The 18,344-nt window shown below is 30.6% G+C and overlaps 1 protein-coding gene across 1 annotated transcript in view; it reads right to left on the bottom strand.

The window, feature by feature from the left end:
* The window catches only part of LOC111690701 (eukaryotic translation initiation factor 5B), a 34,029-nt gene that overhangs the window by 1,906 nt on the left and 13,779 nt on the right, over window positions 1-18,344 (bottom strand). Inside the window, exons 6-9 of the mRNA XM_023453239.2 lie at window positions 17,326-17,402; window positions 12,599-12,794; window positions 10,188-10,295; window positions 433-594 (exon numbers count right to left, since the gene is read on the bottom strand). Of these exons, the coding sequence (XP_023309007.2) occupies window positions 433-594; window positions 10,188-10,295; window positions 12,599-12,794; window positions 17,326-17,402 (543 nt within the window). The remainder of the gene's footprint in view (window positions 1-432; window positions 595-10,187; window positions 10,296-12,598; window positions 12,795-17,325; window positions 17,403-18,344) is intronic.

Genomic DNA, 18,344 nt, shown 5'->3' with positions numbered 1-18,344 from the left:
TCTATCTATCTATCTATCTATCTATCTATCTATCTATCTATCTTTCTATCTATCTATCTATCTATCTATCTATCTATCTATTTATCTATCATCTACCTGTTTTTGATCATTGCGTAACTGAATGCGTAAACGAAATCGAAGTGCAGAAAAGTGGTGATTAAAACTTAATAAATGTTACAGAAATGAATTTGGTACCTAACTAAGCTAACTATAAAACCAGCTCAAGTTAATTTTACTTTTTCACGTGATTAATGATAACGGGGAAAATAAAATACCACAATCTTAAAAGAAATGCTTCTGACTTAGCATATTACGTCATTTGAGATATTTCTAATGGAAACTTTTATCTTGATTAATTAATTAGATATATCGCTAAAATTTAAGAGCTTCAGTCGAAATCTTGAAATAATATAGCATTTTTTGAAAACTTACCTTGCTCATAAGCATATCGTCAGCATCGAAATGTCTGCCAAACATTTTTGGTGATTCGCCAGGTATGGGTTCAATCTTTATACAAATCTCTTGACCCTTGCGAGCACTTTCAATTTGTTTATGATTTGATTCAATTGAAGTAACGATACCAATGTCCACAAACTAAACGAAAAAGAAAAAACACAAATTATAATTATTTCTAAACATGTATAAGTACATACATATAAAATATACTTATGTGTGTATTTGGGATTTTCCAACAATTTGCACAAAATTATGAATGAATTTCTTGTGTGTTCAATAAAGGTGGGTAGCATTAGTCGTTGTAACAGACACAACATTTACTTTCTTGTAGATAGATTATTTTTATTTATTTGTATGTATTTTATAAATGTAAATTTATGACCGACCAGTTTTATGTAAAATAAAAATCGTAAAAAGAAACCTTCTATAGCTGTTGTGTACATCAAAAAACTGTATCTACATTTTTGTTTAAGCAAACATACGTTTATACATTTATACATACATTCATATTTACTTCTTATGACAGGAAATTAAAAGCTTAGTGTTTCCTGTGGGCGGTAGATGTGTATGTATAGATACCACAAACCAGAAAATATTATTTACAACAACAACAGCGACTTTAACGAAAACAACGTAAAATACGTAATAATAATGTAACAACAATATTATGTATTTTATTACAGCAACAACAAAAACAGAGTTTAAAATTAAAAAAAAAAAATAAATAGATAGATAAAAAATTACATTTGGGTAAATATAAAAAATGAAGTCTACAATTGGTAGGGCTTGAAAAATTCTAAATAAAATACCTGTAAAGAAGTTATAGTTTCTGATGTACAAAGTTATTAATTGATGCAATCGCAAACAATCTAAACATGAGCAAATTTTTTATAAATTATTAATTTATAAAATCCTACTATGAAAATACTGCAAAAATCTTTGTAGTATGTAAAGTTGTTATTTCTAGTGTGAGTGTCGGAAAGTAGGCATTTTTACCAGATTTCTTGTTTTGAATGGTTTGTGTTCAAAGCTAAAAAATGCTGCATTTGTAATTTGTAGCCAGCAATTGTGGGCTGACGACAAGCAGCAGCAGGTCTGCCCTGTGTTGAAATGTATACAATTGAATTGAATCAAAATTAATTCTTTCAAATGCTTGCAAATTAGGGAGGCTTTAAAAATCGAGTCTAGTCTGTAGTCTAATCTATAGTCTATAGTATAGTCTATAGTCTTTTTTATCGTCTACTATATAATCTAGTCTATAGTATATTCTATAGTCTAGTATATAATCTAGGCTAGTCTATAGTGTAGTCTATCGTCTAGTCTAGAGTCTAGTCTATATTCCAGTATATAGTCTAGTCTATAGTCTAGTCCACAGTCTTGTCTATATTCCAGTCTATATTCTATATTCCAGTCTATAGTCTAGTCTATTCTACAGTCTAGTCTATAGTCTAGTCTATAGTCTGGCCTATAATCTAGTCTATAGTCTATTCTATAGTCTAACCTATAGTCTAGTCTACAGTCTATTCTATAGTATAGTCTATTCTCTAGCCTAGTCTGCAGTCTAGACTATAGTCTAGTATATAGTCTAGTCTACACAGTCTAGTCTATAGTCTAGTCTATAGTCTAGTCCACAGTCTAGTCTATATTCCAGTCTATAGTCTATATTCTAGTCTAGTCTATAGTCTATTCTATAGTGTAGTCTATAGTCTAGTCTATAGTCTAGTCTATAGTCTAGTCTATAGTCTAGTCTATAGTCTAGTCTATAGTCTAGTCTATAGTCTAGTCTATAGTCTAGTCTATAGTCTAGTCTATAGTCTAGTCTATAGTCTAGTCTATAGTCTAGTCTATAGTCTAGTCTATAGTCTAGTCTATAGTCTAGTCTATAGTCTAGTCTATAGTCTAGTCTATAGTCTAGTCTATAGTCTAGTCCACAGTCTAGTCTATAGTCTAGTCCACAGCCTAGTCTATATTCTAGTCTATAGTCTAGTCTATAGTCTAGTCTATAGTCTAGTCTATAGTCTAGTCTATAGTCTAATCTATAGTCTAGTCTATAGTCTATTCTATAGTCTAGTCTGTAGTCTAGTCTATAGTCTAGTCTATAGTCTAGTCTATAGTCTAGTCTATAGTCTAGTCTATAGTCTAGTCTATAGTCTAGTCTATAGTTTAGTCTATAGTTTAGTCTTTAGTTTAGTCTATGGTCTAGTCTATAGTCTAGTCTATAGTCTAGTCTATAATCTAGTCGATAGTCTATAATCTAGTCTATAGTCTAGAATAAAGTTTAGTCTATAGTTCAGTCTATAGTGTATTCTGTAGTCTAATCAAGTCTATAGTCTATCTATAATCTAGTCTGTATTCAATTCTATAGTTTAATATTGTCTAGGGTAAAGTCATGTCCATAGTGTAGTCTAGTCTATCCAGTCTTGTAAAATCGATCAAGTTTGTATTTTTTTTGTAAGAATAGTTTTCTTAATTTTTTAATTTATGGTTACACCCTAATTTACAAAAATATTTATATAAATATAAGTTTATAAAAAAACGACAAACATTTTAGTCTACAAATGCACATGTGTCGCTACTTCCTGTTTTGATCAATTCGGATCGTGTTGATCACCATGTTGATTGTTGATACACTGCCAGCCAGCCAGCAAGCAAGCACACCATTTAGCAGTAATACCAAATTTAGCCAAATGAATAAATAAATATTTCATGATTTATAGTTTTTTTTTTGTTTTGGGGAGGGGGGACAAAACAAAATTAATATTTATATACAACAACAATATTACCAAAATTTATTTCTTATTTACAACAAATAAGGACAAATACTGATATAATATGAATATATTAAAAGTTAAGTGTTAATTTACATATTATAACTCACAGCGCTCTTCACTCATTAAGTTCTAACTATATATTTTAGTAATGTTAAGGTCTACAAATTGGGCCACTAAAATTGTTGTTTATATTTTAAGATTTTGTTTTTGTTTTTAAAGCAGATTGATTTTTATTTTATATTTATATACATATGTATACAAATACATTTAAATATAATAAAGTTATCTGTGTGTATTTAAATGCATTTTACGGGTAGAATGCTGCTGCATCATCAACATCCGATGCATATAATAAATCCATATACAGAAAATAATTTCTGATAAATATACATTAATAGGTAAGTTATGGTTGTATGTTAAAATTATATTTAAATTTTGATATAGACCGGATGTCGTCTATTTTTGTAGTACATATTAATGAAAGTTTATTAATTTGATAAGGTAGCAGTAGTTACAGTGGAGAATAAAATTGTGTTAAAAAACTATAATTACTATTTATTTTCTCCATGTATTGTCTAATGTTGTACAAGCAAAATGCAGAAAGCAGAAAATATACAATTTGAAGAAAATGGAAAATTTGACTAGTTCGTCCTAGAATCCAATTTTAGACCTCTTTTTAATGGTTTTTTAATCGGTTATGAAAAGGCGTTTGAAATACTTAAAATAAAACCTTTTGTATTTTACATAATATTTTTCTTAATTATCCCCTAAAAGATTTTGCAACCATATTAAAATTAACATGAAATACAATTTTATCGAACTGACCATATCTATGGCCCATCAAAAGACTTTGAGCAAATGGATATATGTAAAAACCTTTGAATTAAGGATAAACATCTGTTCAATAATTTAAGTGTTTAAATGAATTACTTTTTAATACCAACAACTTTTAAGAATAAAAGAAGAGTTTTGTCATACAATGTTTATTAAATTTACATTTACAATAAACATTTTCATAATTGACACTTCATGCAGTGGCAGGCAGGAAGTATTAAATTCGACTTTAGAAACGGACATGCATTCAATACGACAAACAAACATTATACGACGAACATAATGAAAACGTGCTGCCACATATCTAAATCCTCATTTACTTTAAATAATAATAATAATAACAACAGCAACAATTGCAATAAGAACTAAACTACCAAAATTACCTGATTCACAAAATGAAACAAAATCGCAACATCCGCATTTTAATTTCAAACAAAAAAATTCCACAAAAAAAATAATAATGAAAGACTCATAAAATTGTATCATTTGGTTGTGTGTTGAAAGAGATAGACGGACGGACAGGCGGACGCTCACATTGAGAGCGAGAACAAAAGATATAAATAAAAATTGAAATAAAACAATCATTACTAGAGGAAACGAATGTACAAATTTAAAATAACTGACATGCCGAGTTTGAAATTTTGAGAGAATGATCAGGTTGCATCGTTTAGTGAATCTTAAAAAACATATGTGATTTTTTATGGTTTTGCAACTTAAATATTTTTGCAATGGAAAGAGTGATATTGATTCGTTGATCATCACCATAAAGTCACCTGGACTGCAAGAAAAGTATTACTTTCTTATCTATCTATTTATCTATCTATCTATCTATCTATCTATCTATCTATCTATCTATCTATCTATCTATCTATCTATCTATCTATCTATCTATAGATTGCTTCTTCTTTCCCTTAAGTTTCCGCAATCGAACGTAATCAAAATACAGAATACGGGTGATTGATTAACCTTTGGACTAAACGATTGATCCACCTTTTAAATAAAATATTAATAGACATTTTGACTATTATATTGCTTATTCCATTGACTAATCTACTGACCGTTCTATAGACTAATCAATCTATTGAACTGACATTCCTTTAGTCGATTTACTAAAAAAATCAGTAACCTGTGGACTAGAAGAAGTACTTAAAATGTCATAAAAGTAACTGAGTACTGAAAAAGTACAATACTTGTTAAATATTTCCCATCTCTGACTTACATTCTAAGTACATAAAAAGTAGTTTTAATCACGGCTGTTTCATTTTAACCCTCTTTGAGAAGAACAAAATAATATTTATTTAATTCCATATTAATAGAATTAAAAATTTACACACTCAGCTACTGCTATGTACGTGAATAATACAAATTGAATTCATTCACACACAATATATTCTTTGTTGTACCACAAAACAAGTAAGTAAATGAATGATCGTATGAATGAATGAGTGATTGAGTATATAAAACAGTTCCATTTGTTAATCTAATGTATTTAGGTAGACTCATGTAACCAACCGGAAGTAACCGGAAGAAACAATTAAATTAAGCCCTTTCGGATGTATGTACACATACTTCAACTCTCGTTCTTTCTCTCTATACAAAGTAATCATATTTACATACGTTCATAAGTATATATGAAGAAAAAAACAGTAAGTACATACAAAGTAAAGGCAAATATGGCACGATAAATTTATGTACAAACAATAGAAACGGAAGTAAGTGAATGTCTCACTGAATACCAAATAATGAAAAAATACAAAATAAAAACAATAAAGAATAAGAAATGACAATAAGAAGGAACGAATACGGCATTAAAGAACTCACAGGGAATTACCGGCATTAACAACAGCTACAACAAAAAGATAGCAGTAGCATTGTAGAATCCCTGCAGTTTAGGGTGCCTATTGGCTTTAAATTCCTTTTACTTACCTATATTTGACTATTACGAGAGAGACACTAAAATGCCAATTGACCTCTTCTTTGATTATTTTCATCATATAATAAAATGACAATTGACTTCTATTCGCTGTTATACGCGAATAAATTAAAATTGTAATAAGGAAAGTCGTTAGATGTTAGGTTAAAATGGATATATAAACTCCACTGGAAACTGCTGGGAAATTTTTATATTTTAAAACAAAAAGAAGTAATAACCTAAAAAGTCATTATTTTGAATTTAATAAACCAGTTAAAAAATCTGCACTTTCAGCAAATTGAAATTTTAGCCAGTAGGGGTTAAATATTATTGCAACGTTGTTGGTTTTTTGCTTTAAAATTCGTTTTCTTGCAGTTTTTTTTAATATGGGAAATAAAAAAGAAAATTTTGTTATTTAGGCATGTTTTTAAAATGAATCAGAAAATAATATTAAACCTTATTCGAATTTTGCAAAATTATTTTGAATGAGTTTCAACGTTATTTAAATTAATAGAAAATAATATTAAGGCAGTAGAGTATTTGGTCTATGACATAGAAATTGAAGAAATACAAAGAAACTATAAAATAAGATATAGAAAACTCTTGAGCGAATTACAATGAACTAGAAACAATGAAATCCTTGGCAATTACACTGGCCAACAAACTTTTAGCCCAGATGTCAGAGTAAAATTTGCTAAAGGAGAAAACTATTCTGAATCCAAATTACATCAGATATTTTAGCCTACAGACGAATAGATCCGTAACGACGAATTTATTTTGAAATTCATGACGATCTTATCACGTATAGAATTATAATGGATCGTTAAAAATTTTATCACACAATTTTATGCATTGTGTATGAACGATGTGTCCGTAGTCTTATCTGGCTAATATCTAGATACCATATCTCAAAGGATGGAGATTGCACTCAAATAGCCTTGGTGTAAAAATCCATCGAAAACGGAACTTATTTTCTTCACTAAGAAATACAAGTCAACCATCTTCACTCTTAAACTGATAAATAGAATAAAGTTGAAGATAATCGAGCTATCCAATAGTGCTAAATATCTGGAACTCATCCTGGTTTCAAAATTACCACGGCTGGTGTAAAAAGTGGCTGCGGCCACATACAGATAAGTCATGGCGCATAAACCATAGGAATTCCAAATGACTTTTAAACATGATATTTATTATATCGTGAACTGTCTGGTGGAAATATCACCGAAAATGTTTCGAAAAAAACCTCCGAATATAAGCATTGCTGATCAGGGGGTCATTCGCACAACTCCATCAAAGGCTCTCTTTGTCATGATGGGATGATGAATGTAATATCCCAAAAGGTTGCCCCCGCAGATTATCAAACTTGATCTAAATGTCACGGAAGCAATCCTACATGACAGATCGTCTTTACTGATAGCTTAAAATCAGTTCATGTTATAGGCTGTGGCTTATATACAGCACATTTGGGAACAACATCAAACATAGTTCTAGAATGCCGGGAATCCCAAAATTAAATTCCAAATTAGTACTAGATTTCAGAACAGCAACATATTCCTTATAATTCCATCGCGGACTTTTTTGCCAAGGTATGCTTCTCACTAGTAAGGGGCCACCGAGAGCTCTCAACCTGCGAACGCTCTATACGCGAAAAACTATATGAGCTTGTGCAATGCAGATGGCCCACTGAGGTCATCTGTTGTTTCCATCTGTTTACACACAAAGATCCCAAGCCCTTCAGCATATTTCGAGAGTAAATCCGCAAAATCTAACGGCGGTGGTGACTAGCAACTGGCCTTTTAGGCTCCATGATGAAGAGAAAACTTACCCAGTAATGACTTCTGTCGGAAGTCATAATGAAGAGAAGGAACAGTCCCACTTCCTCTTTCAGTGCCCCGCCCTAACAGATCATAGACTGAATCTATTAGGTAGCAACTTTAGCATGACTTAACGAATCTATCAGAGGTTAGGATAACCGAAAGATAGACTTCGTGCCAAAAACTGGAGAGTAAGCTAAGCGTTTCTCTCACTTAATGTATCGCAAAGGGATCTATATGGATCCAAGTGTGTCCCAGTGAAGACGACCTTCCAACCTAACCTAACATAGTATATGGGCATGATTTAACCATTCCAATCTCTTGGGATATACATATAGAAATAATGGAAGAAAAAGTCTAATTTATTAAAATGCCAATTAAATCCTTTAATAACAATGACACAAACAATCCAAGTGGAAAAAAGAGATCTATTATCTATTTGAAACCTTAATAATCTAGTGGCTAATAAAAAACAATCAACAACAAATTCAAACAGGATATCGAAGGTATAAATAAATAAGAAACCTACATTATCTTAAGAAACATCCATCCCAGATAATATATTTCTCACTACATAAGTTATAATCTGGCCAATAGTATTAATAAAAGGAGTTTTTAATTACTATAGTAAAGTGCAATTTACCTAAACACGTAAAATTCATTCACACAATTATAGTTACTACAACTATCAACTTGATCGTTAAGGAACGCAACAACTACAACAGTAATAACAAAAATAAAGAAGCAATTGTGGATGATTGTTGTATGTTGCAGCTACTGAAAAGGAAATTAAAACATACTTGCTTGTTATAACAACAAGAGCTTAAATTAAAATTTTAAATTGTATTAAAAAAAAAACAAAGAACAAAACATGCCCAACGGGTTTCAATAGTTTATTGGATGTTTACTAAAGGAAGCAACAACATACCGGCAACAAATAAAATCAAGCAACTGGTTCTTCTCTAGAGACAAATTTCAAATCAATGACAATCCAATTTATTTCCACTCAACGATCGCCATCACTTGGTTATTTGCAGAGAGTATAAATAAGAGTAGGAATTTTTAAATAAAACTGATCTCGGTAATTCATAAATATCATATCACCCATTAACCACAAAACTTTTCTCAGAATTCAACAGAGAGAGAGAGAGAGAGAAAGGAAAAGAACTTTGCAAAAACAAGAAATAAATGATAAAACTAATTTTTAGAAAAATTGAAGCAAAAGGAATTATGTTTGAAACTATCTGGTTTAGCTAAGGCGAATGGAAATACTTCCAAAGAACTATAACACCAAAATCGCGCAAATAATTAAATGTAATGCTATTCTACTGCTTCAAGATTTTTTCCGATTTTACTATTGGATAATTCAGATTTTCTTTACTTATATAGTGAACCTTCTTTAATGTAACCAAACTCGCCTGTAATTATAGTTTTTAGTGTAAAAAGGGACGGGAAACAACAGCATACTCTTGGGTAATTGAGGAAGTCATAATTACCAATGGATGATTTTGCCGGATGATAATAACGAATGGCAACAGTAAAAATAACAAAACGTATAAATAAACATAAAAAAACATGTTCAGCATGACGATTTTAAAAGAAGAATGTTCAAGCCCAATAAGGAATATGTGAGTAAGAATATACATATTAGCAAGAAGAATTTTCAAGGGTTGGAGCGAAACGAGTTTAAAAAGATTTTTTTGTAACCATTATTCAGGATGTTGCATACAAAATTTGACACATGCTGGTATGAATGAATCAATTTTATATTTCATTCACAAGACAAGACGCACAACAGCGACACAAACAAGAAAAGGTAGTCAGTCACAAGACATTCCTGTAAGTGCCAGCGACGACGACTCATTTAACATTTAGCCTCCAGAAAATTAAAACATTCTTTATTAATGACGACTACAAAATTTATTACGACATATCTATGTATAGTCAATTGATAATTAAAAGAAATTTATAAAGTATTTAAACAAAAAAAGATCTGTATTGAAAATTAAACTAAAATTATAGCTATTGAACTAATCAACCACCAACTAACCAAACTACCTACCTACCATCTATCACACCTGAGTCAATAATGTTTTCAACAACAAAAAAGGAGCATGATAAATTATCAATATTTAGTTTGACATAAAGATTGTAATGAAATTTATATCAGAAACCTCTATGGCGCAGTAATGAAGGGTGGGTGTTGTTTCTTTACGTCTGGCTATAGTCGCATTATATTTACATTTACTATACGCCATTAAACGCCACAAAGACATTCATTCATTCATTCTCATTTATTCTCGTATTTCAAACAATTGTCTACAATTGTTAAATATATATATGTACATAGTTTTGACGCAATGTAATTTTATATAAAGATAAATAACAGTTTGCACTTACCTCCTTGCTGGGCACACAAATCGGTGTTCCTACTTTAACAATGCCATTTTCTACCATTACGCCCATAACAATGGGATCACGACTGTTGAATATAAATTGTGGCAGTATCTGTAATTGAGAAAAAAATAATAAAAAAATTATATAGAATTTGAATATTACAATTTATTATTTAGAGACTTAAATGGTCCTTTAAAATTACAGGTGTAGAGACTTTAATAACTTGTGTATGACCACATCTTTTTTTTCTTAAACATTTAAACCCGACCAGATACACAGTTTATCATGTTAATTGCAACTCAATTTCCGTTCAACGTCTACGAATTCTTGTTTGGAAAGAAATTTAAACTACCCACCACATATGTAAACAGACAAGTACAGTATCTGTCAAAAGTTTATAGCTGTTTCAAATTTTGATGAAATTTACTGAAGATATCATTATTTATTCCATTTTTGTCATTTCGGTTCTCAATATACTGTTATTCGAACCGTTTAGAGACTTCAGTTCCATACCTATTACTCGGTAAATTTGGAAAAAGGATATATTTTTAAATAACAGTTAGTTTTGTTGTGATTCATTGCGATTCAAATGGTTACAAGTCAATTTTAGACGTTTAAGACATTTTTTGAAGGGGGGTTTGTATAAGGGCCAATCATTACGAAAATCTGCAGTGTCATTAATACTTATATAAAACTTATTTGTGCCAATTTTTAAAGAGATAATAGTATATTTGACGTAATTATGGCATAAAAAGCCCAAATGGGAGGTACGGTTGTATGGGGGCTAGGTGAAGTAATGGACCGATTTCAACCATTTTCAATAGGCTTCGCCCCTGTTCCCAAAAACATGCTTGGTCCAAATTTCATCAAATTATTTGAAAATTGCACACAGGGTTTACATGGATAGCCAGCCAGACGGACGAACATGTCTTAATCGACTCAAAAAAAGATTCTGAATCTATCGGTATACTTTAAGGTGGATATTGGACCAATATTTTTTATGTTACAAACATCAGCACATCTTGATTCCGATCTTGTTTCCGATACTCGTCTATTTATTTTATTAAGACAGCGCGGATCCAGAGAGACAAAAAGTAAAAGGAAGACAAAGTTTCCCCTCCTGATTAGTTACTCATTCTTTAGCCGTACAGTACGGCCCGTACTGTTAGTATTTGAAATAAACTCTCAGCAGAGACTTGTAATAAATATATGTTCACTACTAACCTCACTATCATAACCTTTTTCCAAGTTCCATCAGCGAATGCTGATTCAAAAGAAAAGAACAGACGTTGTTGAATCACAGTGGGTGAATCATTGCAATACCTTTTGTATGAAAGACCAGACTCGTTAAGTGTTTTTTTGAATCGGCGATAAGTCTTAAAATACTATTTAACTGGAAGATTTAAAACCGATGGAACTAGCCAATGTAAAAAGGCGAATTTATAATTTCTTTAATATGATTGTCTATTTGTAAGATTATAAAATAGAAAAAAAACAATTGAAAATTTATTTAAAATTTATTCCATAGAATGCATTTTTCATTAAATGCCAGTTGAATAAAAAACAAATTCAATATTTTCCACTAAGGTTGGGATCAATGTTTTGTTGGACTACCGGCCGACCGACAAAATACACATTATTCATGCAATACATACAACATAAAACACAGTCAGCAAACAGAATAATTATCTTAATTGAAACTACTTATTTCATCCGATGCTCCAACTTCAGCTAATACAATTACTTCACACAATTTCTGACATGCTTCTAGGGTTATAAATGTATCTTCATCCGGTTGATTGCATTTTACACCTGTACGACGCTTACAACAATAACAACGATAACTATAACAACCGTCTACTATAAATGCTGACATCCGCCTGTAGAACGCAATTACAGTGCGAGAGTGTATCCTCATTCTTCTTCTTTTAAAAACATAACATAACCAACAAACATAAAAAAGAAGAAATCATAAAAAAAACTGAAGACGAAAAAGAAAACCAAACTTGATCGAAAACATGTTGCTTGCCAGCCAGCCAGCACAACCACAAAAGAATGTTTGTTTCTTCATTCACATATCAATGGAAAAATAGACGTTGGTTGGTAACATGTTCTGATACATATTCAATTGTATTGCATGTTGTTTGGAATATATAAATACAAGAACAACTTTTATAAAATAGGTTCTAGATCCAGTTAAATATAATAAAATAGTTTAGTTCTTATAAAACTTTTACATAATGCTCTGTTATATTTCTTAAGGAAATTATAGCAACTAAACTGGTCTACATAAATTTTATATAATATAAATCATCTATTATTGCCGGAACTACTGCTGTTCTTAAACGATGTGTTTATTTTTTACTTTAATTACAAAGACATTTTTAAATATATGTATGTATATTTAAACTTACCTTAAGTTTGCATGGGAAGACTGCTATGGAACGGAACTCTTCACGTTTCTTTTGTTTTAATTCTTCACGATAAGCCATAAATTTATCGAATAAATGATAAATAATATCGGCCTGGAATATCTTAACGCCTAAGGAATCAGCCATATCTTGTGCTTCTTTTTCGACTTTAACATCAAACGCCAAAATAGTTGCATATCTAGAAAGAATTGCATAATGTAATAAATTAGAAAAAAATTTTAATAACAAAATTATTAATACTATTTTGTTTTTAAATTCAGTAAAAAAGAGAAAATTAATCGTAATCTTAATTTTGAGAAGATCGAACTGTTGATAAATTCGCTAAATGACAATATAATTTTAGATCTCAACTTTAAAAGATTATAAAAATCTGATACCCGAGTTTGCTAGCAAACGAATATCAAAATGCTTTACGTGAACACCTGTCGAGTTGGCCTATTTCACGGTGGTCTTTTTCAACCACTGCTTGAGCTTTTATGCGACTCACAACCGCCGCATTTTTCTTCTTACACGCCGGTGGCAATTTACATATTTACAATTTTCAGTCCAGTATACGTGCACTTTGCTCAAGTACTTGAGCAATCAGGTACGAACAGAGTTTTCTCTGAACATACCTGGACAAGAAAGGAAATTTCAATGACGACACTAGTTTAAGATACCTTTTTTATACATATTTAACCCAAAACACTTCTCATTTATCCGACACATTCATAAGAGAAAATCATACGTCACAAATATTACATTAATTCCGTATTATATACATTTAATACCAACTCAGTCCCACAGTCACTGCATTATGAGAAATCTGTTGCCAACGGAAACAGCACCGAACTTAACCCGAATCATGGACTTCACCGTGTCTCAGTCATTTAACCGAAACTCACTCTACCTGCGAATTTACTACGTGAATGCTGACCAGCCAGGACATAGTCCTGCTGGCAACCCGTAGTACCAGATTATATGTTAATGGTTAGACCCCATGTCAAATCATTTTAAGGACTAGCCTAAAAGTGAAATGACATCACCAGTTTATTGTCCTGTTAGACAAGAGGTACTGGTAGCAGAACACTAAGATTAAACTCTTTAATCAAAAAAACCTTAGGTGAGGTTGCTGGCAGAAGTAACTATGCAAGTCGACTTGGGTTGCCGCAGGAATAAACAAGAAACGGCCTTCCGTCTCCGAGAATGTCCTGCTCCTGCCGCTAAGAGAAGGCATTTTTTTATATTCAACATCATTGAGTTATTCTGGATGAAAACTAAATGAACTCCAGAGATTTCTCAGGGTAACATGTTGGATCAAATACTATATAATATGTGACAATTGGAGTGGTCCTATACTTTCGATTCTACTTGATTGTTTAAAAACATTTCATTTGATATCGATGACATAATTTTTTTTAAATCTAGACAGCCATTTATGGGTAAATTTACTAACAACATTGCTATGCCTTTGAGATCTAGGGGCTTTAAAATCTAAACAAAATTAACACATATACTAAATTGACTCTCCTATATAAAGAGTTTCAGAAAATCTATTCTAACAGGTTAACGCAGACGCGAGTTGACAAGCGGACTGTATAATCACTGTTCATGATCTTCAAATTCAAAGTCGTATTTATTATATACTTTATTTCCATTTAAGATTGCATACATTAGGATGACACCATATCCATAGAACCAAAATATAAATATTAAAAGATTATTTATAAACTCATTTTATAAAAAAAGCTTGTTTTAGTCTTAATAAAGGAAACAGGATCGAAGCTTTCTTACACTATAAGTGATTCAATTTTAGTGTTAATGCAAGTAATTTGCTAGAGTTAAGTCCCTAATATAATATGAATTTGAAATACCCAATTGAAATTGGTTTAGTAAGGAGCTGTTGTCAACTAATTAGAATTATAAACGTAAAAAATAAAAGTGAGATAATACTTATATCTACATTAAATATCTGTTATTCGTCGACTGAAATTGACTGAGTTCAATATTGAGTTAAAAAAATATAACTTGGAAACCAAAACTAAACTAAGTGTCTCACACTTCGCAAATATGATCACTATCATTAAAATTCTAAATTATTTATATGTCTCTTAATAAAAAAACTTTAATTAAAATAGTAATACTCAATAGTATTCAATTGAACTCATTGAAATTATTCATTACGGTTTCTTATGAAAAGGGGTTTTACAACTAGTATGACTAAAACAACAAAAAAAGGTTAGCGCTTCTAATTAGTTGACAACAGCTGCGTGCGTGTATAGTATGAACTTACATACTACATATCAATGAATGTCTGTGCAATTCGCTCATTTTTTACAAGTGAGTAATTCGCCCGATGATCGCACATTACACAGGAAACTACCCATTTAGAAAAAAAGACAAAATAATAGCATAATAAATTCCTGAATCTTGCATGTGGAGTTAGTTGAGTATGCTGTAGTCGTAGTCCGTCGTCTGTCTGTCTATATTTCAGTTATCCAAACATGCGTATCGCATTCGTGCAAAAGAAACAGTGGAAGGCAAAATTGTTACGTTTTTTTTTTTTAATTTAACAATATAGATCTTTCTAATTTGAAAAACAACTCACTTATATGATCTGCTTATTCGAATGGAAATTTCTTTTTACATCTGTCAAGTTTTCTGCCCCACTGTTAATACACAACACTCAGACAGCCCAATATTGAGATTGTCATTGATTCATTCAGTCTCATCTCGTTTATTCAAACAAGTTTTTATAGTCGTTTGTATGGTTGGCGATCATCATGATTGTTGATGACGATGTGATATTCATAAGGAAAAGTTAATGTTGATGATGATGTTAATGATGGCTATTAATTTATTCAACATCGGATATTCAATATTATTTAAATTGTTATTTACTACCATTGTTTTTTTTTCGTTGGATTTCATTCATTAATTCTTTTCGTGAATGAATATCTATGTATGCATGTATGTATTTGAGTGTGTATTTATATAAATTTAAAATATTTATGTGGGGAAAATAAATATTAAAAATAAACCAAATATGGTTTAACCATCATCATTATTACAATACTATAATAGTATTTAATCAATCATAGAATAATAATACTAGAGTTTTAGTAAACGATTTGAATGCATTATGTGTGTAAAATATTAAATTACAAAAGTTATGGATTGATTTATGTGTTTTAATAATACTTTGCCACTAAGAATTTTTTTTAAACATTTTAGAAATCAAAGTTAAAACAGTACTTATTGTCCTATGTCTGGTCGTTTTTTAGCAATGAGGTTAACAACGTTCAAAAATTCTCATTTCACATACAAACGCACAGTTATGTGTATTTTGTCATGGATGTAATCATTGTAAACGAGGATGTAGACAATCGACACTTTATAACCCATTTGTAAGCGTGAGAGTGGACGCTTATGGTTTTTGCTGGTTTTCGATGATAACTGGCTTCCTCGTAGGACAAGCACATGTTAAAATAGCTAGTCTTCTGGACGATCGGTGGCTATCTTTACAAACGGTTGCAGCGAAATGAAGACCTTCTGACTTATGCTTAACACTTTAAAATGGATCCTACCTAGGAGAACATATATATTTTGATTTAGAAGAAATGATCTTTATAAATGATCGATTCTGCACTTTTGCATTCTAGATCTAGCTATGAAAATAAGTTGGTTGCCTCCGTTAAATGATGTCGAACAATAGAATGATCTTAAAAAGATCGACGATCTTTGATGTATATACAGATCTGTCAAGCATGTTATTGCAAGAAGTATGTTTCACCTTTCATTGTCAATTTACGATCTTGCAATAAAGAAAAAGTCCTAAGTTGGTTGATTGTCTCCGTTCTATGCTGTCGAATAATAGAATGATCTTAAAAAGATCGACGATATTCGATACATTTTCTGATCTGTCAGGCATTTGATTTTATTTTCAATTGACGATCTTGCTTTAAAGAGTCCTTTGTTCTATGTTGTTGCATAGAGTTTATTGCAGATCGGTGATTATAAATGACTTTTTGTTTTATATCTTATTGCCAATTGCTGATCTTACAAAGAAGAAATAGGTTATAGTTTCAACTCTTAAGATGTCTTTGTTCAGTGTGATCTATTTTTGATTGATAGATTAAAGAACACAGTCTCATTGACTATTCTAAATCATTGTCGATCAATCGGTGATCATCGATTATAACTATATCAAATAACACGTTTTTTAGCAAAATTATTTAATAAATTTTTTGTAAAATACGTTTGAAATAGATGACGATAGTCAAATAATTTAATGATCTTTATAAATGATCGTTTTTGCACTTTTGCATTCTAGATCTAGCTATGAAAATAAGTTGGTTGTCTCCGTTTAATGGTGTCGAACAATAGAATGATCTTAAAAAGATCGACGATGTTTGATACATATTCTGATCTGTCAGGCATGTGCTTGCAAGAATTTTATTATAGAAAAACATCTAAGTTGGTTTTCTTCGTTTCATTCTATTCCGTCGATTATCACGATATCAAGTAACAGGCTTTTCAGCAAAATTATAGATGACGATAATCAAATAATTTAATATGATTATCTCAAAAACTTTTCGACTGATCTCTGTTTAATAGTTGCCGATGTACAAATTTAATTTTTACCAATTATATATTAATTAATAATAGTAGTATCGGCTAACATTTAAAAACAAAAAAATATTTATATTTATATCATTTATAATACTTACTGAGGTTCATGTTCCAACATTGTTGATGCCTTCATGACATCACGCTTCACAACTGGACCAATACGAATGGCTGAGTACTAAAATGATAAAAAGAAAATAAAAACAATTTTTGTTATTTTACAAAATTCTCAATATATGTATGTATGTATGTATAGAGACTGTACAATAAACAATTAACTTAATTGACACAAATAGTATCAGCACCGTCACCGTCAGTCACACTATTATCCACTTGACAACAGTGAGGGGGGTAAGTAAAACATATGTACAACTTCTATGTATAAACATGCTGCTTACAAATATATACATTTAGACATATGGACCCAAGTAAGTATAAATAATATTTTTTCTACATAAATAAAATACCTATTGGGGGGCTGGAAACTATTAAATGTAATGAAAACTTTTTAATGTTTTTTTTTTTTTTTTTTGTCAGAGTACATTGACATTTCTTTTTAATTTCTAGGGTTACAATATTTCTTTAAAAGTATAACTACTTAAAAGTTCAGCAAAAAACCCCAGACTTTAATGGAAATTAATTAGTAATTGAAAATTAATTTTATTTCTCCCAATATTGTAAAACTGCGGATATCCGCAATACTTTCCAATTAAGCAAAAATAAAAAACAAAACATTTCGGTGTGTCAGAACAAATGGACAAGTTCGACTGCTAAATCGTTACCAGTTATTATTTTAAACACTTTCTCACTGTAGTCTTATGTATGTATGTGTAGAATGATTTTAAAAAATATATATATAGAAGGAAAAAAATAAGCACGAGGGGAAAATATGCAAACATTAAAGAAGACAACAACGACGATCTTGATTTAGACCAAAAAAAAAACCAACTTTAATGTACAAAACAACATTTCGCAACGGAAGCAATTCTTCCTGTTGATATTTTTTTTCACTTTTTTATTATTTTTAGTAATAGTACGTATCGTACATTGATAGTACAAGTAAATAAAGCTTTTAGGGGAAACCTAAGAACACTTAATTCCTAAACAAACTTTCGTGTCA

The sequence above is a fragment of the Lucilia cuprina genome, chromosome 5, assembly GCF_022045245.1.
Source record: "Lucilia cuprina isolate Lc7/37 chromosome 5, ASM2204524v1, whole genome shotgun sequence".
Classification (NCBI taxonomy): domain Eukaryota; kingdom Metazoa; phylum Arthropoda; class Insecta; order Diptera; family Calliphoridae; genus Lucilia; species Lucilia cuprina.
Note: the sequence above shows the minus strand (reverse complement) of the source record. Positions and strands in the feature narration are given on the sequence as shown.